We start from the raw sequence: 27406 nt of genomic DNA on the forward strand, positions 1-27406 counted from the left end.
GATTTGCATGGGTGTTGCTATGATACATCATGATGTATTAACAGGCAGGCAGTTACTATATTGCTGGGACCTTTAATATGGCCTTCTTATCTATGGCACTCTTGGCACAATTACTAGTTGAATTAAATAATAATGAATTAGTGGATGTTTATTGTTTATATATTTTTACGTTAAGAATCTCAGGCATTGCTGTTTTCAGTTGCTTTCGTGTGGACCACATGGAATTTTCTCTCTTATCCTCATAATTATGGAATCCAGTTGCAGGCCGGATTGGACGGTTCGGCGAGCCAGATTCGGCCCGTGGGCAGCCAGTTGATGATCAGTGATATAATGACTTCTGATAGTTAATGTTCGTATCGCATTGCACAAAGAATTGAAGTTTGGCGTAAGGTCCTCAAAAGTAAAGCAAAAAAATCTGGAACACCTAGAATACCTAAACCTTATCTGGAGTTAATCAGAAGCACACAGGGGTGGCAAGTGTGGGGGACTCTCGTTTGATCTCATATAATGTATTAGAAGTTATTATTTAATTCTGGAAACTGCTGCAGGTGTATTATTATTATTATTATTATTATTATTTTGAATTTGTTTGTTATTTAATGGCAATTGTATTTTTTATTTTGAAGGTGCCAACCAACAAAAGGACAAAAATTTAAGTATGTTAATACACTTATTTTAACATTAAGAAGAGTTTTTACATAACACGTATAGCACAATTATGTCGCTGTTTGAGTGGGTGCATGTGAGTGCGTGTGTGTGCGTGCTTATTTCACGCTCGGTGGCCTCACGGTGCAGACGAGGGGAGGTTTTTCTCTCGCTGCTCATTGGCCGCAGCCCTCTTTCTCATTTCGCAAACATTTCCATTCATACAACTGCTGCGCGACTCTGAACAAAATAACTCGCAAAGAAAAAACAAACGGACAGCTTCTCGTGGACAGGAACTAATTATTTAAAAGTGTGTAAACGAGGTGGAGCAGCGGGAGGAGGAGGAGGAGTGACACCTCCTGCACCGGCGCGCATTAAACGCATCGAGAACAGGTGAGTAGACAAATTCTCTGTTGGAAATGCTGCAGGGTGCACAACGATTTGAAACCATAAATACATGCACTTTCTATTTTAATGATACAGCTCATCATTTCTGTTATAAATCTCAATCATTTTGCACCTTTGAATCGCTTTGTGGGGTGTGAAGCAACACGGAATGTGTATTAGCTGAGAGTCATGATGGATAACAGCAAAAGTAAGATGCTTAAAATGTAACACTAGAGGGGTCCCGGCCCACGGGCCCACGGGGCTGTCTCAGTGGAAGGTTCACGCCGTTATTCACCAGCGCTGCCCTGCCTAATTGGGTGCAGATGCCCAGCTCCAGTGCGCCTTTTTTTTTTACCGCGCAGAAATTGGATGCATTTGCAGGGGAAGGGGGGAAACTCTCTGTCTTCGCCAACAAAAATGTATTTAAAGCAGGGGCTTGTAACCTCCGGCTCGTGGGCCACAGACTGTGCAACTCTGAGTTTCGAGGAAACCTCAATATATGTTTGATACATGCATCATATTTGTCATACTGCCCTTGAAGGACGATAGAAAATGGCCAATGATCAGAAAATGTTTTGGATTTAGCACACAGCAACACCTCATCAGATTGGGGAAATTGGGCTGTAAAAGAAGGAAAAGTGTATTGCCACTACCCACTGCATGATCACTGGTCAAGCATCATAAATAGTCCTGTTTTAGTGTTGTGAGTGCGGGCTTCATTTCACATTATTAGTTCTAATTGCAACAAATCCCCCATCCATTGCATGTCCTAATTGAGTTTATAGTTGCATTAATTATACACTTTTTAATTTAAGAGATCCAATCATCAGGCAATTTAAAGGATAAATGTGTCTTCCTAACTGTTGCCAAAAAGAGGACTCAAATGCACCGTCCTCCGAGTGCCCTTTCACCCCCAGACTTTGTAAGCTGCACTTATTAAAGTGAAAAGTGTTTCAATATGTGGTAAGCTTCAGGCTCGGAGGGGGAAGGGGGTCAGGATGCAAGATGGGGCCCCGGGTCGTCTAACCCCCCTCTTCCATGGGCCACCACAAATAATTCATCCATGTTGATGACATTAAAAAAAAGGGAACAAAACATGTACCGGCACCACGTTGCATTAGGAATGCCAGTGATGCAATGAATTCTCTTTTACCCCTTTAACATCAGGACTCGCTGTTGGACACGTTGCTGCACCCCTGGTCAGGTATACAGTCATGTTCCAAACTGTCCCTGACACGTCGTCTTACGTCAAGGTAAGACTGCACCGCCTCCTATGTCTCTCTCCATGTGTTTAATCACATTTGAAACAACAACAGCAACAAAGAAAAAATATTTACATAGGCCTACACTAAACTGATATATTTTTGTCAAAATTAATCTGATGAAATAATTTGAAGTATGAATTTGTAAAGCAAAAACTAAGCCCTTTTAAAAAATGAAATAAAATTAGCAAGAGGGGTTAAATAAATAACCTCAGCTTGTCTGTGTGTTTGCGAGCGGGCTCTCATCACAATTGTAGTGCGGCCAATTAAAGACAACAATCACAAGCATTCACATGAAACAAAGACAACAACTGCTCAAGTATTTTTCTTTTCCAACCCAAAAAATATTTTTGAATAAGACCTCCTTTCATGCTGCCAAGGTTAAAGAGGATTCTGAACCATTCCGGGTTTGTTTTTAAAGAAATGAAAAGGTAGGAATGTTTGGTGAGAAAATACGCTTCGAATGAGTCTTTTTTTCATCTTGAATGACAGAGGATGGAAACTTCTTTTTGTTTTAAAATAAACATTAGATTCCATGGTGAATCTGTTTTATTTGTAAAAATACAAACTGGAAAGGCACTTTGCTTGCTGAATGCCAAGTTCACATTTTTTGCTTTGCACACTCACAGTCAGATTTTACTCAGAATGTGGCAGAACTATAAGATATAGTATGTCCCCCTCCCTCTTTCCCCTCCTCCTTCAAAAGACTCCACGGTCCAAGCATTTGGTTTTGTTTGGTTAAGGCCAGGCGAGACTGGAACTCTCCAATAAAAATAAATCTCAAATTAATTATGGCCTGGAGCAAGGGGGGCCAGACAGTTCGTGCACATACGTGCTGCCGACGCCACTCTTTGGGGCCCTTTGGTATTTGGACTCGGGCTTCCAGACGGGACGCGGCCACAATATGAGTGTGCATGCAGTCAAATGAATGGCATCCACACCCACTGTACAGTATGCTATGCTAGACCGTTATGATTTGAGTAGGATCAAATACAAATAGTGGTGATGTTAAATAAAAAAGAAATATCAAATTGTTATTTTTATTCTGTCATTTCATTATTAGTTGTGTTCTTTTTATGTGGTAGGTCTTAATAAAAAATACTAATTATTTAACATATAAATAATACAAACATGGGTTTTATCTGCTGTATTCTTTTTACGTGATTGTTTTGAGGAAAAAGGTAACAATTATTTTTAATTTCATTCATACTTTTTTTACTTTTATCATCCACAAGCTGATAAAATAAAGTAGTGACATCATACTACAAATGCAACACAACAAGAAAGTAACACATTTGTGTTTTCTTAATAAATGTTTCATTGCTATTATTTTTTGCAAGCATTCCATATTTGCATTAATACTCATAGGTTCCTCTAATGTTTTTTTTGTTTTATTGTCATTATTATTTTTGTATTCAATCCACCTCTTGAAGAAAATGTTCTCTTGTTTGGCCTTCCGGCTTCACATCCAGGGGTCCTCAGCCACTGCTGGCCCACACCTCGCTATACTTCACCATAGATCATTTGCTCTAGCTGAAGAGATTTATGTTTTTTAATCATGATTTCAGTTGGGATTTATCAGCAGACTAGATTATCTTGAAGAACGACCCTTTCTTAGGACCATATTTTCAAAATCCACTGGGGAGCTTCTTTGGTGTTAGTGGTTCAGAAAAAAAAAAAAGAAAAAGTTGCGGACCCCTGATCTTTACGCCTGAAACAGATGTAAAAGCAAGACCCCCTTCTACAGCAGAGGGTCCATGTGACCCCTACCCAACTCTGACATACATGGCCCATACAGTGGAAGGCCCCCTGTAAGCAGGAGCACCACAGCATGCATGTCTGGTGGCATGTGTGCAGAGGAAAAAATGTCTGCTGGCTGACTCTTTTCAGCGTCAATCCAGATGTTCTGTGGTTGACTGAGTAAACCAACTTGCATCTGTTTATTGGCCTTGCAAAATGTTTGTTACCACTGTATTCATTATGGTATTGGGATAGTGCCCGGACCCCCTGTAACCCTAATAGGCTTCATGGAGAGGAAATCGGTTTTTGGTATAAGATGTTATCTTGTCTACTTGGAGAAATCCCTTTTCTTGCTATTCTATCAGTGGTCACTTTATTAAGCACAGACTCTGGTGGTCCAAGGGCTGTAACCACAATTCCTCAATTGATGGACAATAACAGGTTAAGAAATATTTTTGTTTTAGTGCAATACATATGTTGTTTCCTAAACTATGTCATTAGCTTTATTTACTCCAGCAATTGACTGTGAAATATACAGACAGCAAATATGAATCAGTGCTCTAAAAAGGGCCTCTGTACCAAATAATGTACAGTATTCTAGTGGTGGCTACTGACAGGTGTTTACTGACAGGTGTTTCTGATATTTTGACCCCCTTATGTATCCAAATAAGCTAACCCAAATATTAGAAATAGCTAACAATGATGCAGTGGAGTTCCACACCACTGCAAATGCAACAATAAAGATGTTGATCTGACCTTTAATCGCTTACAAAGGCATAAACTTACTGCTCTTGGATTGTACAGGTTTATTGAATGTGGTTAAATTATTATTATTGTACATACAAAATAAATGTTTTTCGTGCAGGTTTCAGGTCACCTTTTTAATGAAGGTTTCAAACAACAACCATGGGATGACATGGGACATCACTAACTCTAAACAGCTAAAACATATGATTAAAAAAATAGCTACATACGATTATTGAGACTTAAAAGGGGGGGGGGTGGTATCAAACTGGTCAGTGAAGAGTTAAACAAGGTGTCTCCCTTAATTATACAAGTCTGAGCTGGCCTCAGGCAGGAGAAGCCTTGACCCTTAGCAGGATCCAGATGTGGCGGTCCCAAGGGTGGGGCCGTCAGCCTCGCCAGACCCCCAAGAGGGGAGCAGACAGACCGGCCCTGCTGCCAGTGGCACGGTCTCAACTTTGAGCTGGCTGCAAAGAGTATTCATCAACAAGCTGACATTGAATTTAAAGTGTAGTGGATAAACTTCTAAAAAAATAATGATAATAACAGCACGATGAGAGGTTGAGAACCAACAGCATGTGGGCAATGTATTATACTCGAGAGCATTTGATATGGCCCACCATGTAATTATGAAAACCTTCATACATTTAGTATGGCCCTCATGAATGGCCCTTGATTGGAGAAATACTCCTATAGAATATGAACTGGCTTAAAAGTAACAAGTGTAATATGTTTTCATCTCAAAGACCATTGAAAAAATCACAAGCAGAATTCCATTGAGAAAATGTAACATCTTTTGGCCAAGAGGTTAGTGTAACATGGCAAAAAGAATACATTTGAAAACAAAATCTAAATGGTTGTATTTTCTGCAGGGCCACACACGTGTAGAGCAGATTTTTCTTGAGCTTTTGTGGGTGTTGATAGCATGGATGTGATTTATGACCTATCTGGGAAGTCTTCACCTTGACGTGGAGGCTTGTAAGGCAGAGAAATATTGCAACAACCACTCTGATTCGTCATCTTTTAGGTGATTTAAAGCCCAGCCATCTCTCTATCACGCATGCTCACATTTTAATTTAACAGATGTTGCCGATATGATGTGTTAATAGATTTGATATATGTTAAAAATGTTGAGTAAATATGTGGAATTATAATTAAGGTTGACCATTTATTATTATTATTATTATTATTATTATTATTATCATAGCCACACCACCGCCAATTTGTGACATTTTTTGGAAAGAAAAAAAAACCACGTCAAATTGTTCCACAGCAGGCCGCCATCCTGTAAATATTTCCCAGCTTAAACAAATAAAACATAACGGAGTGAACACTCAATTGTTTTGCCCGCTTATCTCCTCGGGACAGTATCCTGCTTTTTTTTTTTCTTTTTTTTTTTGAAGGCAGGGCTTTTGGGTGACACACAGCTTCCTTCTCTCAACCTTCCTTTGCAACAACAGCAGCAGCAGCAGCAAGCGAGCAAGCAAGCGGCGGTGGTGACTTCACTTCCCAAATTTAGGAGGAAAGAAAAAAAAAAGGGGAAAAAACGTGTCTTTCTCCGCGCCACACATACCTGGGCTGGAATTAATTCAAGAGCGTGTCATGTTTGGGATACTGTTGGAGTCCATTGAAAGTTGCGCAAAATGGACGGAACTATTAAGGTAAGGGTGGAGAGTGGGGTGTACGGGATTGTGGGGACCGCTGTTCGCTCCCAAAGTTGCGCCTCCTTTTTTTTTTTTTTTTTAGCGTGAGTTGGAACCTCTAAACTGAGGACAGTTTTCTCTTGCTGTTCCCTTCAAACCATCCCCCTTCGTCTTGTTTTTTTTTTTTTTAAATCATAATTTCCGAGCGGTGTGAGGATGTGCGTCGACGCTTGACTCGCACGTTGGATTTCTCAGCAGCGAGCGCGCAAATTACGCACATCTGGAGCGGCCTTATTTTACCCTGCAACACACTTTTCTGAATAAGAAAAAGTTGTGTTTTCATGTAGGTAAGGTCTTCTCTTTGACTCGAATCTTGGTTTTAAGTGTGATCGGCCGCGCAATGTGAGTGGATTGTACGCGCCGGAGAGGAGTCGCGCAACGGCGGCGGCTCCGGTGGCGGCGTCTCCGGTGACGGGTTCATAAACGGAGCCTGTCATTGGTGGCAATAGTGTGATGGTTCGGTGATGTCGAAGGCACTCGCAGTTTATGTAGCCTCATGGTTTTTTTTCTTCTTCTTTTTTTTTCTGAAGGGGGTGTTGTGTGTTGTTTAAGGAAAGCTGCTGTTTGGCAACTTGAAACCTTGCAACACTTTGAAACCACACTTCACAAAGTGTTCTCTTTGTCAGTATTACACAACTAGTGCTACCCTTATGGAGTGTTTATAAATGAGTTAACAACTACTTGGTTAATGCGTGACAACAGTCATACAAGTGTGGCAGTATATGACATGCATGCTGTTAAAATAGATTAACGTATTCACAAATCTTAAAACTGTGTAACATCATTATTAAGATATCATCATTAGAATTGGAAAGTAGTATTTGGTGAAATTGGTAGTCATCAGGAGTACTGCTGGGCTGAATTAACATTGGCTACTGCACCCCCCTCCTCCTCTTCCCTTCTAGACAGTCACATTCCAGATGGCTGCTGATGCTTCCAGATGTTTGAATGGCAAGTCCCTCTCTTGGCTCACTTTCTAACAAGTGTCAGCTCCAAAAAATGCACCAAAATCAAGCACATCTCACTGAAAAGTGCTGTTGTATTTTGAGGGGACATTTTAAGTAGTGGCGTTGTGGCAGTTGGGTGTGGTTTGTGTGTGTGTGTGTGTGTGTGTGTGTGTGTGTGTGTGTGTGTGTGTGTGTGTGTGTGTGTGTGTGCGTGTGTGTGTGTGTATTGAAGGGGTTTTAACGTTGGCGGCACCCCACCACCAAAAAAAGCCATCCATGCACATTTAGGATGGAGGGTGGATGCAAACACCATTGAGATGTTTGTCTCAAAAACCTAAGAATGAAACAAAGTTATAATTGAAGTGTGGGTGTGAATGGCTGGGCTGACGGGTGCACTCTTAAAGAAAAAACATGCTCTTGAGCCATGAGAGCTTCCTGTTCTACACAATCTTTTCCTGACAGGTTTCCTTTTCCTACTTAAACAAAAGACAGGAATGGAGCACCTTCCTCATTCTCCACTCCACCGCCTTCATGGTGGACGACTGTTGTGTTGTGTGTGCCAAATAGACACACGTGTAGACTACATGTGGAGAACGTGTTGTGATGCATTTAGAGGCCTGATGTAAACAAAAGCAAGGCGGTGGCTGCAGGCAGGTGTTTGACTCATGTGAAGCATTGTGTCCTTTTGGATGACCTTTAAAGTTGTAGCAGAAAAATGAAGCAACCAACAAACTAAATAAACGTCATGTAAAAACACTTTAACTATGTGAGGGTGTAAAGGATTAAAGTAGAAGTCAAGTAAAAAAAAAAATCTCTAGAATAAGTCACTCTATTCGCTTCCAATAGTCTAAACACAGGAACATGAATTTAACAACAGTTTTTTTTATATATCTCGATATACTGAGAAAGTATTTAAAAAAAAATTGTTTCTGGAATGTGTTTTCTGATCAACTGTAATGTCAATATCAGTCGACCGGAAGATGCAAAATGGCAGCCCTCTGAGATGGGTAAAAATGGGTGGATTATCTGCTTAATTTGTATTCCACAAATGCAATAGTATTCAGAATGCATTGTTTAGACTAAATGGAGCACAAAGAACTTATTGTAAAGAAAAATTCTGACTTGAATTGCCTTTAACTCAAATTTTTAGCTTTTTCTTTAGCTTTTGTGGGGTCTTTTTTATGGTCATGACACCACAAATGGGTAGTGATGGCAATGAGAGAAAATATGATAGTCATGGAAACAGAAATGGAACATCGGCGCATCGGACACCAGTACATGTTTATATTGTGGCTGCTTTCAGCTAAACTAAAACAGTATAACAAAACAAAATATGGGGGAGCCTTAGAAAGCTGACCAATTTTTGGGAAGAAGACAACTTTAAAGCCCTGCAAGATTTGAAGCCATGCACCTGGAGTCTAAAACACTTCTGGCCTTCTTTGCCACGCTTTCATGCACTCCTAAAAGAATTCTCTCAGGATCCTCTGCAGCTCCATCGTCCATCATGATGTCACCCACTTCTTTAAAACGGGTCCCTTTACTGATTGCCGTGAACTTGGGAAAAAGGAGAAAAAATTAAACAGAGGTGAGTATGAAGGTTCCTCCAGCATGGGGAAGTTCTTCTTGGCCGGGACCTGTCAGATGCTCAGGGGATTCTGAGCAAGCGCGTTGTCACGATCAAGCAGCCATGAGTTGTCCTGCACAACCCTCGCCCCTTCTTGTGTACTTCCTATTGGAAAAAAAAATCCTCCAAATCAGAGGTCAACCAACATCCAGGAACAGATTGTGTTTGACCAGACGGGTTCTACTATACATACTAGTTGTATTTGTAGAGGAACTTTTTTAGAGGGAGAGATTAACTGAATGATCTATTACTTATTCAAGATCCATTCCACACAACACATTCAAGACAATTGAAGAGTCCTTGAGCAAGGTCCATACCTTGAGAATAAATGTACTGTCATTATTTAGGTAGTTAGCACTGGAAAAGTTCATTTGAAATTGAATAAGTAAGTTTACAACATACATTGGGGTAGATTATACCTTGGGTCCCGGTATTTTTCTACTTTACCATTTTTGCTTACAGTACTGTAAGTTATAGTAAGTAAGATCTAAGTAACACTTTAAAAGGATGTTTTATAGTAAGGGACAACAAAAGAGAAACCATACTGGATCCTTTTTTGGTGTACATATGTTTGTCTGGGTGGCTATGTTCTATTATTTTATCAGTAGTTGAAGATGAAATTGAATGAAGGTGCTTTTCACAAGTCGAGTAGAAGTCGAGTAGAAGTCTGACGCGTTCATTGGTGTTTCCTACTGATAGGAAAGAGAAAACGCTGCAGATTTCTCCTCAGCAGAGAGGAGCTTGCTCCTATTTATAAACACCCTTCTCTTTTCTGCCATCTTGATGGGCACACGCCACTTGCCAATCATGGTTTCCACATGACAGGCTGATATGTCACTCGGAATGTAACTTGCAACAGTCGCAATAGTCGCGTGCGGCCTTATCGGGCCGAAACGAGACGTTCCCTCGCTTCTTGGCGCTTTATCCGTGGTGCACTAGCTGCTGTGTCCTGCTTAGATAGCAAGGAATACTGCCAAGGCTCACACTATATGATGGATCAACTGATTAAATCCCTGGAAAATCTAATTCTGGGAGGGAGGTTAAACGTTCTCGCCAGCTAGCTTTTATATGACCGTTTACTTTACCTGTGGGGGTGCATTTTATTCCGTATTCCCCTCCTATATATGCTTTTTCTCTTGGCGTCTGGCACAGCACTAAGGGTAATGACAGCGAGCTTTGTTTAGCACAACTTATGGAGTTTAATATTAGCAAAAGCATATGCATTACATATATCATCTTAAGTGTATGACTTGAAGTTGTGTGAATAATAGCAATGTTTAGTCTGTTTTTAAAGAGCAGTTAGTGCAGATCCACATAATATTGATTATATTCTGACATTTCTAAGTAAATGAGTTTGGCATCTAACCCTATCTTCAGTTTGGTAGTCTCTGTGGTTGTATTGGAGTATCTTTGGAATAGCAGTGATGTTTGAAATATTGATGTCTTTTTATTCACAAACATATGTGGCATTTCAGAATGATATAAATTCCGTCCTTTGAGGATTAGACGCGTCTCCGTCTAAATCGTGCCATCAGATCCCATCAGATCCAGATGTGTTTCAATCCCGAGTCAAAAGGAGAGACACATGATGAGAATGCCTAATATTCAGACTTATTTTCCTCCAGACATTTGGCTGATTTTAAATGACGATGGCTGGAAAGGCAGTGGCTTACCAAAAAATGATTGTCACGGAGTCTTTTTAACAAACTAACTATGTCTGGAATGTTGACATTTTAAGCATGCAAAAAGAGGAGACCAAATCTAAAACAATTCCATGGCATTTCAAGAGTAACCCGCTGAAATTGTGCAATATGTCGTCCAGTCAAGAGTTGCTTTTGTTTTCTTTAATAAACTTACATTGCTTACATTGCTGAGCCACAGCAGTTAGGTCAGTGTTGCAGTGACCCCCTGTGTGCTTCTGTGAAGTCTTCAGACAGAAGACAAACAATAATTATCTATGGATGAAGCAATCATTTACCATTCAAATTGCTGCCGAGAACTGAAGACATGTAAGAATTGCCATTTGTTTGCACCCTAACTGCACTATGAGCATGATTGAAGTCATCTAACGTCAACAGGAAGCAACAGTAGCTACAGGGGCTGTTTAGCCAAACTACTTAGGATGCCAGACTGTGATATGACCCATAACTGCACGTAATTACAGCTCAAGAAGCTCCCCAAGAGAGTGAATATTTGACATCACAAGTTTCTGTGTAGTTTTAAAAGTCAATTCTGATGTTCTCAGTACCAATGCTTATCGCTGTCATTACCTGACAATGTTGTCCCAATTTTAAAGAAATAATTCAACATTTTGTGTCCTTTATTTGCACTCTTGGTCCGTAGAGTGTTGACAAGATTGATGCCATTCTCATGTGTTGGTAGGAAACGTTGGAGGTGAACATCTGCCAACCAGCCCCCCGAATCGCACTTCCTTGCTTTAGCTTGCGCTTGTTTTTGTAGATAAATTTGCACAATGATATATGCATGTCAAGCATTTTAAACTGCTCCAAAATTAGCCCAACACTAACCTTGCCGCAAAGTACAAATTAGCAACATACGTAAGTCTTTGGTACAATGTTCTATACAGCTAATCATGGCCACTTAATAGTGCAGACCTGACAAAGTGCTTGTCTATCTGTTTGTTAGTACATCAGATGGACATTCCATCTCGACTGTCAGATGAACAAGGATTCCTTTGCCACATCTGTGCATCAAATAATGAAAATACATATCTGTACCCCCGAGGAGTCTGTGAATCCAAAATAATGGGATAATTATCCTCAAATGTGTTAACATAATCTTAAAAAATGGTGATCGAATATTACGCCCATAGAATTCGCTCCTACTGATTTAGAGAATGAAAGGTTGACCAAAGTACCCTTGAAAAGGTCTCAAATAGTCCTTGCAAATCAATTTTGTATTTTTCATCCCTCTAGTGTTTGTTTTGTTACCATGTCAAAAATGACAGCTGTGATTATCATCACCAAAATACAAACGTTAGCTGAAATTTGATCCCTCATGATAAATGTTATTCACCGTGTGAGAGCTGGTTGCTTTTAAAGACAGAGCTTTGCCAGCTTTAAATCCTAAAACATTAATGAACTACTCATGGTGTTAGAAGAAAGACCCGCCACCTCATTGTTGCTTCTCCTTACAGGAGGCGCTATCAGTGGTGAGTGAAGACCAGTCTTTATTTGAGCCTCCGTACGCTGCTGCTGCCCCTCTCCCCAAGACAGACATGACTGCATCTGGCGCGCAGGACTACGGCCAGACTCACAAAATCAACCCATTACCCCCACAGCAGGAGTGGATCAACCAACCAGTGCGGGTCAACGTCAAGCGAGAATATGAGCATATGAACGGATCACGGTAAGAAAAAGAACGGAAAGTTGTTCATGCTAAGGGTAATTACTTTGGGGTGTGATTCTTAATTGGTTGAAGCAGTTTTCCAGGCATTTATTGAGCCTAGGCTCACATTTTACACGTAATCTCGGGGCACAGCACAAAACCAACATGTCTAAAAAAAGGTTTATGTAATATACTGAAATATTGTTGATGAATTTCTTTACTCTTACTCCTTGCAACAAGACAGAGGTTAATTGTTCATTTTGATATGTATAGAGAAGAGTATTTAATTGCTCTTCCTGTCACGAAAGGTCACAAGCATAAATAAATTATAATGAAAAAAATGAAAAAAGATACATTTTCCATTTATCCATCTTCTGAACCGCTTATCCTCACGAGGGTTGCAGGTTTATAGTGAATAATATATAGTTTGGTAAAAACTCAATAAAAAAAAGTTCAATTGGATAATTTGCCACAGCATGCACACAGCACACTTGTTTGCCACAGCTCAGTTTTTCGGAAGCGCTTCTTTGTTCTATCTATCTTAAGTGTATATTCTTATGTTTTTTTTGTACTATTGTGACACGGACTAACGGCTTCAAACATACTACAAACATAATTGGCAATGCTCACGGCAATGACAAACAGCATTTATTCAAGTGGAGGTCTCTATTAAAAGAAATATTGTATTTTACTCAAGAAACAGTGCAGATCGGTCATACGTTCAAAATTTCGCCATCATTTTGCGGAATAATTTACTGTTCAGAAATTCTTTGCTCGATGCGCAAAGTAACCCAAATGCATGCGAGATTACAGCATTCAAGTTTTTGTAGACACATCCAACAAAAGTTCTCATCCAATAGAATAGCAAAAACATTATTTCCAAGTTGTAAGATGTTCCACTAGAAACAGGCGCAAACAGAATCCTGATGACTCAAACACATGGTGGACATTTTGCACTGAAAAAGTAAGATTTAACCTATCCAATGTCTAAACAATATAATGATTTGTCATTTTTTCTCGTTAAAAAAATCCTCAAGTCCTAATTGTTCTGCACATTTCCATCATTTATCATTTGGAAACCTACCAATTTCCCTTGAGAACGACCTTGTTTCAAGTAAAACAGTCCTTCACTTTGGCCAAACAACCATTTCACAATATGTCATAATATTTTTTTGCAATATACTTTGTGTGTGCTTAGCAGGGAGTCTCCAGTGGACTGCAGCGTGGGTAAATGTAATAAGCTGGTGGGGAGTAACGAGACGTCCCAGATGAACTATGGAAACTACATGGATGAGAAAAATGCCCCGCCCCCTAACATGACCACCAATGAACGGAGAGTCATTGTACCAGCTGGTAAGTCTTCGAAACATAACTACTTCTGAAATATGCTGTACGAAGCTGATCAGTGTCAGATTCGGCAGCAATGACTTCTCAATATTTTCTTCTGTAGTCCTCCTGTTTTGACAGTGCTTCGCCAAAGCAGCCCTATTTTCATTTAGCTGGGTGCCAGCGTTTCATCTCTGCCATGAGTGTGGCCGAGCTTGTGCAAGTAGAAATATCTCTTGGTCTGCCAGAGCTATATTTCTTTAACAGCTCTGGTTTCACCAAGTTAATCATTAAATATGTGAAATGGCACAATTCGTGTAGCTACAAGTGCATGTTCAGCACTGTAACGCTGAAGAAATGTCACGTTGCCAGAATTATTCATTAAAGCCGCAAAGATGAGGAGGGGTTACATTTTTCCTGAAAGCAATCACAGCAAATTGCTTTTATTTAAAAACAAGAAAAAAGATGGAGTCTTGGAGAAGTGTTACAGGTTGATTTTGAATTGATACAGACAGATACAAGTTCAACACCGTTACGGTACACGGAGGCTACACTTTGACTACTATCAGTCTGGCTCCCAGATTGTCTTCGCAGTATATGCAACAGAAACTATAATTTGTCAAGTAAGTCTCTCCAGATGTAACTCTATGTAAGAAATGTTGAACAATGACAGAAAGGGATTTGAAAATGAAGACTCCCCGGTGAAAGACGATTTACCTGAAACATTATCCTACTCTGATGAAACCTCCTTTGGTTTAAGGAGGACAAAGAATTATTTATGTATATCTAAAAACCGAGCCATATCCACCGCTGATAAATCATTCTCTTTTCAACTTGTTCATTTTTTCCTACTCCTTTATGCCATGAGATGCTAGACGTTCAACTCCCTCACTCCTGGTCCAGATGCAATTTCACGTCGTATGTGTAGGCAATATACAACTACTTCTCTTCCTTTTCGCAGATCCTTCATTGTGGTCGCAGGACCACGTGCGCCAGTGGCTAGAGTGGGCCATCAAGGAGTACGGCCTGTTGGAGATTGACACATCCATGTTTCAAAACACGGACGGCAAAGAATTGTGCAAGATGAGCAAGGATGACTTCCTCCGTCTTACCTCTATGTACAACGCTGAAGTTCTTCTCTCTCATCTCAATTACCTCAGGGAAAGTAAGTGTGCTTTCCAAAAATGAACAAGTAAATGTAAACAGCCATTTGATTTAATGATTGATATATCCAGAGTCAGTAGAAGAACGGTTCTTTCCCAGATGGAATTGTGAAGCAATCCATAGAAAGTGGTGGTAGAAAAGACTTGGAAAAAGAAAGGTGCTTTCCAGCAAATCTGGAAGGGACTTTGGATTACATTGTATCATTTCACTGTATTCAGTGAAAATGAAACTGCAGACAAGAAAGAAGCGAATCACAGGATTGATCACTGGTGACTATTTATAAGTTTTCACTTTTGATTTTGCTTATACCACAATGCCTTTGATGCCATTAGTGGTGCTCCTCTCTATCAAGACATCATGTCTTGCTACACTTCTTCTGTGCTATACACCACATGGACTTTGGAAAGAAGTCCAGGTGCATTGCCTCAGGAAGCAGGCTAGACCAGTGTGTCCAGGCAACTAAATTCGAGCTTATTACCTTTGAAGAGGCTCTCAGTGGAATCCCTCTTCATAAGTTTCAGCTGGGAACCCAAAGCAATTTGCTGAGGCAGTATGCAAATGCCTTAGAAATATAAAATGTAACATCTGGCGGGGCTAAGATTTTTAAGTGTAGCAGTTTGGTCTCAGTGATTATCACAGAAACCTGTTGGGATGATTATCAAATACTTTGCATTCTAAGCGAGAGCTGCTTTCACTGCAGCAGAATATCAAGAAACCGCACTGAGTGGAGTGATTGATGTCTCTACTAAATTTAAAATGACTCCCCAAATGTTGTGATGGGCCTCAGGGTGATGTAATGGGAACTGTACTTTGTGGGTGTCAACAGTTTTCCCCGTGCATGTTGTCAGGGCAGAGAGGGATGCTTGTCATGAGTATAACAGTCTCATTGTGCAATGCTTCAGCGGGTGGATCTGTCTGACCGCCACTAGGCACAGCAGTTTTCATTATGGCCGTCGGCTGCAAGACTTAGCAACGGCTTACATGCTGTACCGTGACTTTGCCCAATGCTGCCCTGTCTTTTGATTTAGACCGTGTGTGCTGTGGAATCCTCTCCGCTTGCCCGTTGAAATTGCTTTGGATCCATTCCCGACAAACAAAGCAACGAATGCTCCCTTCCCGTGCTTGGGCTGACCTGCTTTAGAGCAGCTGTCTGGGAAGCACAGCATATTATTGACACTGGAAGCCTACGGGCAAGACGAAGTGCGTTAGCACCAAATGTCTGAGAGAGACAGAGTAGGAAGATGGAGGGTTGAGGCAGACCCTGCAGGGACAATGATTTGGTAACTAAATCCATTCGCTCCTCTCCTGCACATAGTCAAAAGTAAAACTGTCCAGATAATAGACCTCTGGTTCCAATCGCGAGTGTTGGAGGCAGGCCGAGCACGTCAAGTGCCCCAAAAAAAAATGATTGAGGGGACGGTTGAGCCAAGCCCTGTAGGTATTAGTGATATGAGGTCACGTGCTGTCTAATGGACGTCTCCTTAATTTATTATCCCCCACCCACCTCCTGTCATTGATTTAAATGGGCACTGCAATCATTTCATAGACATCTGTGTGCATCATGCGTGAGTGTGTTTATTGAACCTCTGATTAACATTCCACTTCGTCATTAAGGTATGAATGTACACTGGGCAAAGGAGTGGGACACACTTCCCCACCCTGCGGCCATAGTGTAGCCAAACATAGCCGCCATGTCCCGTGCAGATATATCATTCAGGTAGCCACACCGCTGCCTCTGCCAGCACAATGGGAACATGTGTCTGGCCAAGCAGCTGCTTGTAACTACAAGGGTAGTTGCCAGTGCAATATTTTGGCTTTGTCACTTACCCAGATTTTTATAAATGATTGCTGTCCGCAACTCAATGTGCTTTCAATTTGGGCTGCAATTGGAGAATTTGTTCAAATTAGTCTGTCGGGGAGGAACCGTGGACTGTTTGCTTTATCGCACTCCGTCGGTCGGTTTGATACCACACGTGCAGGGAACCGAGCGAGCACTTAGGGGGATAAAAGCCAGGTTAGGAGATATTATAATATATAAAATAATATAAAATATATGTATGTATGTGTATATATATATATATATATATATATATATATATATATATATATATATGCGCATTTATCATACTCAAAACCAAATATATATATATATTAGAGTGTCAGTTCAATACTTTGGGGGAAAGTGCATGAAAACAGGCCAGGCTTGTAATGAGCGAGTCCCATTAGAAAACAGCAACAGTCCTGTTTCTCCACTGTCGCTGTTTCTTTTGTATCTGGATAGATTACAATGGGAGTCGAGTCAAAATGGGCAAGTGGAAGGAAAAAAAACGAGCGATAAGTCTGGGCTTCTACACCGCACGGTTGCTGAGTGGGGGACATTCTCTTACCCTCAATAGTTTATACAGACCATAAACATCTGGCCTTAAAGGCTGAGTAGGGAAAATGTTTCTCTCTTTCTTTCTACCCTCGCAACATTTTTATTGAGCTTCTTGCGCATTAGTTCCTTCTATTGGCAGGTTATCATTGGTGTGCAGGGGCTGGCTGGCCTGGCTCTGCGCCCCGTACTGTTAGCCGTCTGCTGCTAGCAGCCAAACTAAGTTAGTATGCAGCTGCTCAATTTAACGTGGGACTTCAGACACTGAGCGCTACAAGAATATATATCGCTTTGAAATAAGTGAAGATGCAGATGGCTCCTGCTATATAGGAATGCTGATATTGAACAACTGGATAATCAGTTGGACAGACATTATGATGGGCGACTGTTTTATAAATATGATTCACTCCCTTTTCTCTGAACCTACATCCATTCATCCTTTTTCAATAATGTTTATCCCGTATTGGTTCAAAGGGTTGCTGAATTTAATCCCAGGTGACTTAATGGTGAAGTACTGTTTCTTGTTATTTGGTCAAGCAAGCCTTACTGTTTGTTGTTCCAATAACTTCAAATCAATGCAAACATGTGGAAATAGCATCAAATCATTGTGGGGCTGATCTTTAATTTTACTAGCAATTGCGCCGGTTATATCTGCGATTGGCTGGCAACCAGTTCAGGGTGTACTTCACCTACCGTCCAAAGTCAGCTGGGATATCATGCCCGTGACCCTTGTGAGGATAAGCGGTTCAGATAATGAATCAATCAATCTCTTCTACGCTTATATGAGAGCTAGGATCGTTAGAATGAAAAACAAATGAACTGTAACAAACTTTATAAAGGAAAAGATTAATTTGATTCCTGCTTCCTAAAAGGAAAATCTGATTCTACATTATCTACTACATTATCACATAAAATGACGTTATTTCGACAGTGGCCTTATTGTCTCCCTTTAGAAAGTTCAGTACTCTCAAGCGAGTTACTTGAAAGTTTCATTTGTTGACAAAGTCTATGCGGCATGTTTGGGTGATGATATCCTGTGGTTCCACAGAATAAACAACCTGAGTTGACGGAGGTCCATCAAGATGCTTGAAACCGAACTCTGTTAGTATTAGGCCCTGCCTTACTGGGGGAACTTCGTTTTTGCATCAGTGACATTACGTAATCTAGAGCAAGAAAGATGGATTTTTTTTTCTTGTGGGCCACGTACAGATTAGTAAATTGTGTTTGTTTTTGAAGAGAGGAAGAGGCCGTCCAAATAAATATGCAGCATAGTCAAAATTCCCTGTCATTTGCCTCGATCGCTCGCTCTCAGCCCTCCTTGCTCTCCCTCTCCAACATTACAGCAATCCTGGATTTCTCTGCGGGATGGTTTGAGGTTTTTCTCAGCAATGCTGCCTGTTTGCCTGTCTGGGTCAGCCCACATATGTGGCGCACAGTAGGAAAAGGGTTAAACAGCCCTTTTCCTTCTCCCCTCAGTCGCCCTCATTTTTTTGTTCATCTTTTCCCTTGTACACGTTCTCCCTTATTCCAAACACTCTTGTATTGGTGGCTCGCTTGCCTCTTGCGTGCCTGCACTCAGCATGAGGAATTATTTTTGTATGAGGAGCTGCGTTTGATTGCCGTGCAGGGACCCTGCCTCATACAATGGTTCCCCTGTTCGGAGGCCCCAGGTCTCTAAACGAGACCCAGAGCCTCGGGGGTGCTGTGGAATAGGTAGAACCAGAAGGGGTGGGGTGTTGGGAGGCTAGCGTACATTTGTGGAGCCCCCTTTAGCTCTACCCCCTAAAATAACAGAGCCTGAGTTAGCTACTCCAACCCCCTCAACACTAACAGGCACAGAGGTTCTGAATCAAATCATACACAAACTTTTCTCCGCCGTTATTCATTTTGTCCAATTCAGAAAAAAAAAAACTTTCCCCCCAACTCAGCAGCTGTCTGTGTGCTAAATCTTAACACGCTCCACGTAGTAGCAGCTCTTGTGTTTTCCCTGTGCATTTTTTTGGGTCTGTTTTTCCACTCGCTGATTTATGCCTGGGGCAGCTAAAATTAAGAGAGCATTTTGGTGCCGCCCAGGGTGCCTGTGTGAGTGCAGGAATGCAGCGTTGGGTTCTGCTACATAAGGTGAAATAACTAGGCAGCCTTTATTATTCAAGACTAGACTTTGCTATTAAAACGCTGACTGACTTCAAGAGTTGTTCCTATATTTTAGGAGCATCGACTGTGTTGCACCTTATTGCGTTTAGTTTGTTCAGTGTTTCTTACAATATATGAACGTCACTGATTATAGTTGATTATGTCCAAAATGAGATCTGGTTCAGAAAATATTGTGAGAGGCCTAAATGCTAATGGGATTTTCTACCGCCACCTGCTGGTTGTGTACTCAACTCATTGGACAGTAGCAGTCATTTAAACTTGTTTAGGGCAAGGTATCGGCACATTTTTCTTACATGTCCATCCTGCCATCCATTATCCATACCTCTTGTCCCCACGGGGGTTGCGGGCATGCTGGAGCCTATCTCAGCAGTCATCGGGCACGAGGCAGGAGATACCCTGAATTGGTTGCCAACCAATCGCAGGGCACACAGAGACGAACAACCATTCGCTCTCACACCTATGGGAAATTTGGAGTGTTCAATATGCCTACCATGTATGTTTTTGGGATGTGGGAGGAAACCAGAGTACCCGGAGAAAACCCACGCAAGCACAGGGAGAGCATGCCAATGCCACACAGGGAGGCCAAAGGTGAAATCGAACCTGCAATATCTGAACCGTGAGGCGGACGTGCTAACCAGTGCCCTACCGTGCCGTTTCCTTACACGTCATTATTCAAATTTTTATAAAATCTTCCGTGTTAAACAATTTTTTGAAAGCCTATGTCAAAATGCTCAAACCAGATACGAGTGTTCATGAATTGCTTTCAAAAATTCATGATGGACTGAATTTAAATGCTGCCAGCGGTAGCTGCAGGCCCTCATCATAGAAATTTCCCAGTTTAATTGTAAATTCAATCTTTAAAAACTTTTAAAACTTGTTAATTTTCAGTTTTTATAAGCTTTTAATGCCATTAAAATGTGGTCTCCTTGCAGGTAGCTCGTCATTATCCTACACCACCGCATCACACACAGACCCGTCCCCACGTCTGGCTGCCAAAGAGGGTAAGAGCAATTCATGTTCCTGTTTCTGTTTGAAATGCATGTTTCTAATTATAAATGGAAAAGTGACGTGAGCTACAAATAGAAAAAAGAGAAAAAGTAGGAGAATAGGGGAAGTCGATGTCAGCAAATTGCATGTGGGAGTCCAAAGCACTTTTCATGCTCGCTTTTGTAACAAGCTCAGGCGGCAGGTGTAGCTTTTGTGTGTCAAAATGAGACAAGCCATCTTGGAGAGAATAGGAGCATATTAACAAGGAGCTAAAAAGTGGCCTGCTGATGAGTTCCATCCACAGCAGGCAGGGTGAAGACAGACTGTGAATGCAGCGATTGTGGAAACGAGGCGAGTGGCATGAGGTGGATATGCATCAGTGACAGGTGCTGAGGCAACAATGTGTACCGTCAAGAAGAATGATTGGCTACATGTGATGGTTTAAAACGGATGTTTTGCATCTTTTTGGAAACATTAGGCCCAGTGGATATAAAAAGTCTGCACTGTTTAAATTTACTATCAACACTATGTGACCTGGGATGGTCAACATTCAATTTATATGCCTCTTAAAAACTGTTGGCGTCATAAAACCTTGGGGACATTAGCGTACGCTTTGAACTATTGTTTTTGCAAAAACACAAAAAAAGCACCATCTCCGGCTTTCTTTCCTGCTGCAGATGTGTGTTATTGCGTCATATTTGTCCTTAATTCCCATGCAAATTATAATAAGATAAGGAGAAAACACAGCTGATGCTTACTGCTCTAAATGCAAGTAACTTATCTTATCTTCTCTGCACACTGCTTGTTGGACATGCTACTTAAAGTATCGTCACAAAAATCCAAGAAAAAAATCTTTCTTAGCAGATTAAACTGATGTTTTTTGTGGTATGCATGACAACTGTGTTCGACGCCAGAGGCAATTTTCTGAAAAAATTTCAAAATGAACCGAGTTGAACCATCTTTCCAACAAAATCATAGCGAGAAGCTGAACTAAGCCTTTTAGGACAACGCCCAGAGCGACTTCCTACGGATACCTTTTCACTCTACAAACATTACTGTGCTGACACAACGCAAACATGGCCGAAACTCCCATTTCGAAAAGAAAGCTACATATCCTTTACATCAACTATATATGGTGTCACCACCAGAGGAGCAAAAGCACACTGCAATAACAATGATAGCGCGACAAGCAGGATGAGAGGCCCATCCAGGCAGGAAAAGAGGAAACTCTGCGTCTGATAAGTGTCCGAGAATGCCCTCGGACACGTTATCTGCCCCAGGCGGCGAGCGCTAGCCGGCTAATGTCGCAAGGGTTCTATACAGTACATTGGGAAGGCCAGATAAGATTCTGCTCGGTCACCCCTCGACCCCGGCCTTCCTGCTTCTCAGCACCAGGTATTTGGACTGGCACGAATAGCGGGTCACTCCCTTCGAGAGCATTTCCCTTTCACAAGAGGTGACTATTATGAGCCGCCCGACTCTGAATATACATACATGTGATCCATTCTTTAGCCAATGCTCAGCCTCCACCCAGCGAAAAAATTGTGGCTGCAAATGTGTAATATGCTCGAACCCTAATGACCCTGAAATAATGCGACCTACGTAGAACTACCCATGCTCTAGCTTGCTGTTTTTAAATTTTGTGAGTATGGGGACAGATTCTAGTCCAATGATCAAGTGTGCAATTAAGGCAATTTGGGAACGCTTACAGATGCTTGAAGACTTTTTTATTGGATTTGTAAAAAATAGTTTGAGGGGCAAAATGAAGCGTCCAGCAGCCAGTGTGCCTTTTTGTTTGTAATATTGTAATAATTTTCTATAGTAGACAATTACAAAGTTTTGCTTCAATATGTCATAAAAATGTGAGGCAAACAAAGTTAGCTCCAGGATCAGGCTTTACCGGACAGTTTCACAGATCAGCGCTGCCAGATGTTCATGTTCATATTGCCATTCGAGAGGAGCCAAATACTTTGCAGACTCTTTGGGGTTGAGTAAGCACGAGCATCCCGCTGGAGACAACCCTTAATCTGGCCCAGACACTGCGGTGTAAAATGCAATGTTATGAATAAAAGACAGTGTATGAAACGCGGAATGTAGCAGCAAGGAAAGGGTGTGTCTGTGCGTCAGTGCTATTGCGTCTGAGTGTGTGTTTAAAATCCGTCTCCTTGTGGATTGGCATGCGTGTGCACGTGTGGCTTACTGCATGCCTCCTTTTAACAAGCTACATTGCTTTTGACCAGCTTTTCCTAAACTTAGTATCATGATCCAAAACGTGTAATGTTGTGTGTGTGTGTGTGTGTGTGTGTGCGTGCGCGTGTGTGTGTGTGTATGTGTGTATATATACATTAAAAATCAATTAAAATCAAAATTAATTATTAATAATAGTTAGATGTGACCTTAATTTACATGTGTAGTTTACATAAGTTATCACTGAGAAGAATTTTAGTCCGTTTTTAATCATTAATATTTTTAAACATGATAGAAATAGTCCATCCAGGCATTTTCTATGCCACTTATTCTCACAGTTTTCAAACTTGCTGGAGTTTATCTCAGCTGATTTTGTGAACTGGCCAGCAGCCAATTGCAGAGCAGACATGTACCTGTAGACCGGAGGTCAACAACTTGAGACTTGAGCAATGTAGGTTGCACTTTCACCTGTCTGCTGTAGCTTTCTGTGACTTTGGAAAATATATTGGGTTTAATTTTGAATATAATTCAAATATAATTCTAAATTTGACTATTATGTTAAACACCTGATGCCAAGCTTTATTGAACTATTTTAATCGAATAAATCCAAGAAAATATTTTGAATAGAACAAACACTTTATTCCTACACCCAACATGAATTACGTATATTAAGATCAAACATTGCTCACGCCAAGATGAAGGTTTTGTCTATTGCCCTGATTCAGAAACATAAAAATCCCTGAATATTTTAGGTTGTATCGTGAGCTCGTACTTTTCATTTCAGTTGACAGGTGACTTCATCCTCCGCATACAATAAAACGATGGCGGAACACAGACGACAAATGGCATTTTCGGTTTACTACATGTGGATAATTTAAATTTGGCTTTAATTTCGAAAATAGAAAGAGGACTTAAATGGACGTATTTTTAAGTAACCTACAAGTAGGTGAAATAAAATGTTCACTGTAGCAATTTACTGATGTGCAATAGACTACAACACAGAGGAGGGTGAATGTTAGTGGGTAGCACAATGATGTCTCTCTCTCTCTCTCTCTCTCTCTCTCTCTCTTTTGCTCTCTCTCTCTCTCGTCTCTCTCATATCAAGTCTTTCCACCACCTTTCTCGCCTTCTCCGTCTAGCACTCTGGCCTTGTTTTGACTAACTGGTCGCACAGTCCAAAGTCTCCCAGGAGCGCGCACCACACCCCAGACATGAGTGGAAACTGGCTCGAGTCACAGTCAGAGCAATGCCTGGAAAAATGAGGGAGGTGGGAGAGAGTGGGGGAGGCAATTTTGGGGTTGCGCTCTTGGGTCGACGTCTGCCTGGCTGGCTCGCTCTGCATTGCCCCCACATCATTTTTGTGTGTGTGTGCTCTACATCTGCTGCTTCTCCTTCTGTGCTTTCGCTCCCCTCTCGCAACCTCTCGATGTGGTGAACTCCACAGAAACAAGAGTTACAAAAGTAGATTGCGGTGTCACACTTTCTGAAGTGTCGCTACTTCTTTCTTTAGTCTCACTGTTTTGTTGGTGAAGGCAACAACTTTAAATATAATAACCCTCCAAAGTATGTATGAGTTCGGCCTGTCCTAACCAGGAAGTTCATTATTATTGTTTTCCTTCTAAATTCCAAACAGTTAGTCCTCTTTTCCAATATTTGCTTCTCATTGAAGATTTATTTCTTCCCGTCTCTTATTTCTATCGGCCATCTTCTTTGCATGTAGATGGAGCAGACCTTGCGAGGTTCCTTTCAAGGTGCTGTCGAGTGTGTTGCTGCTTTTTTTTGGGGGGGGGGGGGGGGTCGCCTGTGGTGGTTAGAGTGAAGAGGTGGGGAGGGAGGAGAAAGGGCCAGTAAAACAAAGAGAGGTTGTCTACAGGCGAGGTAGGCAGGAAACACAAGTCTCCGAGGACTCGCTGCTCCTCAGCCTGCACCAGATTGGACCTGACAACCTCTCAGCCACGGCAGGCTGCTTGTTCTTTGTCCCGTTTCGCCCCCCCGCCCCAACTTTTCATCATTCTAATGACTTTTTGCAAGTTAATATCCATTGCCTTCATGCTTATATCTGCGCTCTCAATTTCCATTTTACTACACTTTGAATATCACCCCCTGAAATGGGCCCTTTGGTGGAATATTTTAGGGTTTTAAATGTTTAATATGTGGAAAATAATTGATGAGATGAAAAGATTACTCTGCAGCATATATTTTCCCATTTAGAGGCCTCAACAATATATATAATAAAATATCCTTCTTAAAAGGTTTTTGAACTTGTGAATGAAACTTTCGGAGTTGAGGATGATATCAAAGAGAAGTTTGGCTTGCATTTTATTTATTACAGTTGGCTGCAGTTGTAAGAAGATGCTGGTTTGTTTGTCGAGCTCTCAATATATTTTTGTCCACAAGAGGGCAATACCGCACAGTAGTTGCGGGTCTGAGAAGAATGGCATGAGGATGAAAATGAGGATGATGATCTTCACTGGTGCGGGCTAAATGATTTTCAATGCTTATGTTCGTAATAAAATAACTATAAACCCTGGTTATAAACATATTCATATACTGTAATAATACTTTATTCTTACATCATTTCTGGTTTTGGGGTCTTTTGAACTTTATACACACACACACACACACACACACACACACGCACACACACACACACACACACACACACATACATATAAAGTTTAGCCACGTCAACTTGAGAGCTTTTTAAACATTCTGCTTCACTAATGGGAAAAGGGATTGCCTCTTGACCTTGAAAACAGCGTGCGGATCCCAGTCGCGACCTCTGTCATCACACTTACACCTCTATTGCCTTGTGGGAGAAGCACAACTGATTTGAATTGGAAATAGAAATAAAAAGAAGAAAAAATGTGAGGCTGCCAAACACTTTAGAATTCTGTGTGTTCTGGCAACTGTTTGAGCTGCGAGAATAATAGCCATCAAAAGTGCTGGCCAGTTGCACTACGAGTATAGCAGTGTGTCTTTGAGACTCAGCCATGGGGATCATCACATCCTCTGTTTTACCTGTTTGTGTCAGAGTGACTGATTGTTCTTGGAGGCCCTCCAGATACACAGCAAAATCCACGCAAAAATGAGCCAGAGTTGGCCATTTGTCAAACTTTCATGAAGGGAGGAAGTGAACGCGCCACACGTGGAACTGTGAACTTTGGCCGTTAATTTGCTTTTTATTTGTGGTGAGGGCCGTCGCAAGGTGCCCGGTAGTCTGTAATCGTTGTCTAACAGTGTGCCACAATCATCCCTGTGTGCCAAAAACAACAACACTGCCACGGCCAGATATCCTGTCAAGAGCCACTTTAGCCGCATTCGCAACGATTGATTAATGTGCTGTTGGTACTGGATAAATAATCTGGTACACGGCAATGATATACTGTATTGTCACTACGTACAAGGAGGATAAAGCATTGTGAATGTTGACAATGGAATTATAATATGACTATAGAGCGAGCATTGATTCTCAAAGTGTAGTACACATACCAGTAACAATCACTGAATTATGTACTAAATGTTCAAAGTGAGCATAATGTTACATTGTTTTAAAGAAAATGTGTTCAATTGTATTTATCTTTTAAGTAAAATACTTTTGAATTTTATCCTGAAGAATTTCTGAGGGCCCCCAGGATGTTGGGGCCTCTGTGAACTTCATTTTTAAAAAGGGAAAAAAACAGCCTTAAGCAAACATTTGCTTTGATGAATACTGCATTTAGGGCCAAGTTTCCTTTTTTTTCCCTGTGATTCATTAATATATTTCTCTTTGTCGGATCAACTCTGGCACCCTTGCAGAGGAGTTGGCACACACAAAAGTCTATAAATACAGTAAATAAAACTCACACTGTAGCAGGCTAGCACATTGCAAAGAAATAGACATTCCCGTTATTAATGCATTTTAGACATGGTTTAAATGTTGCCCTCCATTTTTTTTTAGACCCTTCATATGATGCTGTACGACGGACGGGATGGTCAAACAACATGCACAGTGCCAAAGGTGAGGACTAAAAGCACTGCAAAACTCAGTTCATAGATGTCAGAGAGTCTAGCCGATAGCTGCTGCCGCCTTCTCCAAGGCAGAAAGTCAATGTGTTGCCAGTAAAGATTTCTTTGTCAATCCCTCCTTCTATCTCCAGGCTCTCCAGTGGTAACTCAGAATGTGACCAAGACTGCTGAGCAGCCCAGAGCTCAACCAGGTATCATTTGTTAATCTCTTTTTTTGGCCATCACTGTAGCAACCCCTATAAATTAGTAGATTGTTTTTGAAGTGAGCCAAGTTTGAGCCAAGTAAAGTGAGCCAAATTTGAGGTTTTTTTTCATCTGTGGCAGAATCCTTTATATGTGTTTTCCTTAATTTTCTTATCTTCAAACACCTCCCTCAAATTGACAAGTAATTTTGCATTTAATTAAAAAAAGGGTTGTTCTGGATCTGGAGCTATCTCTGTCTATCTTTCACATATGGGCATGAAAATAGATTTAGATAACATTTTCTTTTGGGGATATGCTCTTTCTGTGTATAACACAGGGGATTGTTAACCCCGGCTACTCAATGTATCTATTGCAACGACTTTTGGCACCTTGCCGTTGACTAGAAAATACCAGAAGAACCTCTTTTGTACTAATAAAGCCGTCCCTCTTCACAGTTACTTGGCAATGTGAAATTATTGGGGGGAGAATTTATTTTCATGGTGGAATCTACCTTGGAAGGAAAATATCTCTCCTGCTTTCAGTCCAATATCTGTTAAGAGTCTGTTATCCTCCCACGTGTATTATTTCACTCCCTCTGTTCTATGCCAACTAGTACAGGTCAG

The 27406-nt window shown here is 41.1% G+C and overlaps 1 protein-coding gene across 5 annotated transcripts in view; it reads left to right on the plus strand.

Moving 5' to 3' along the window:
- Positions 1 to 858: 858 nt before the first annotated feature.
- The window catches only part of fli1 (Fli-1 proto-oncogene, ETS transcription factor), a 30219-nt gene continuing 3671 nt past the window's right edge, over positions 859 to 27406 (plus strand). Inside the window, exons 1-8 of one of the 5 annotated variants that reach the window (XM_037267468.1) lie at positions 859 to 1038; positions 2200 to 2285; positions 12210 to 12421; positions 13599 to 13753; positions 14688 to 14891; positions 20351 to 20419; positions 26533 to 26592; positions 26732 to 26791. In XM_037267468.1, the coding sequence (XP_037123363.1) occupies positions 2247 to 2285; positions 12210 to 12421; positions 13599 to 13753; positions 14688 to 14891; positions 20351 to 20419; positions 26533 to 26592; positions 26732 to 26791 (799 nt within the window). In that variant the 5' untranslated portion in view covers positions 859 to 1038; positions 2200 to 2246. Of the gene's footprint in view, positions 1039 to 2199; positions 2286 to 6212; positions 6440 to 6615; positions 6769 to 12209; positions 12422 to 13598; positions 13754 to 14687; positions 14892 to 20350; positions 20420 to 26532; positions 26593 to 26731; positions 26792 to 27406 lie in introns of those variants that run through there. The other 4 variants (XM_037267469.1, XM_037267470.1, XM_037267471.1 and 1 more) reach the window with 4 other exon arrangements.

This window comes from Syngnathus acus, chromosome 13 (genome assembly GCF_901709675.1).
Source record: "Syngnathus acus chromosome 13, fSynAcu1.2, whole genome shotgun sequence".
NCBI classification, from domain to species: domain Eukaryota; kingdom Metazoa; phylum Chordata; class Actinopteri; order Syngnathiformes; family Syngnathidae; genus Syngnathus; species Syngnathus acus.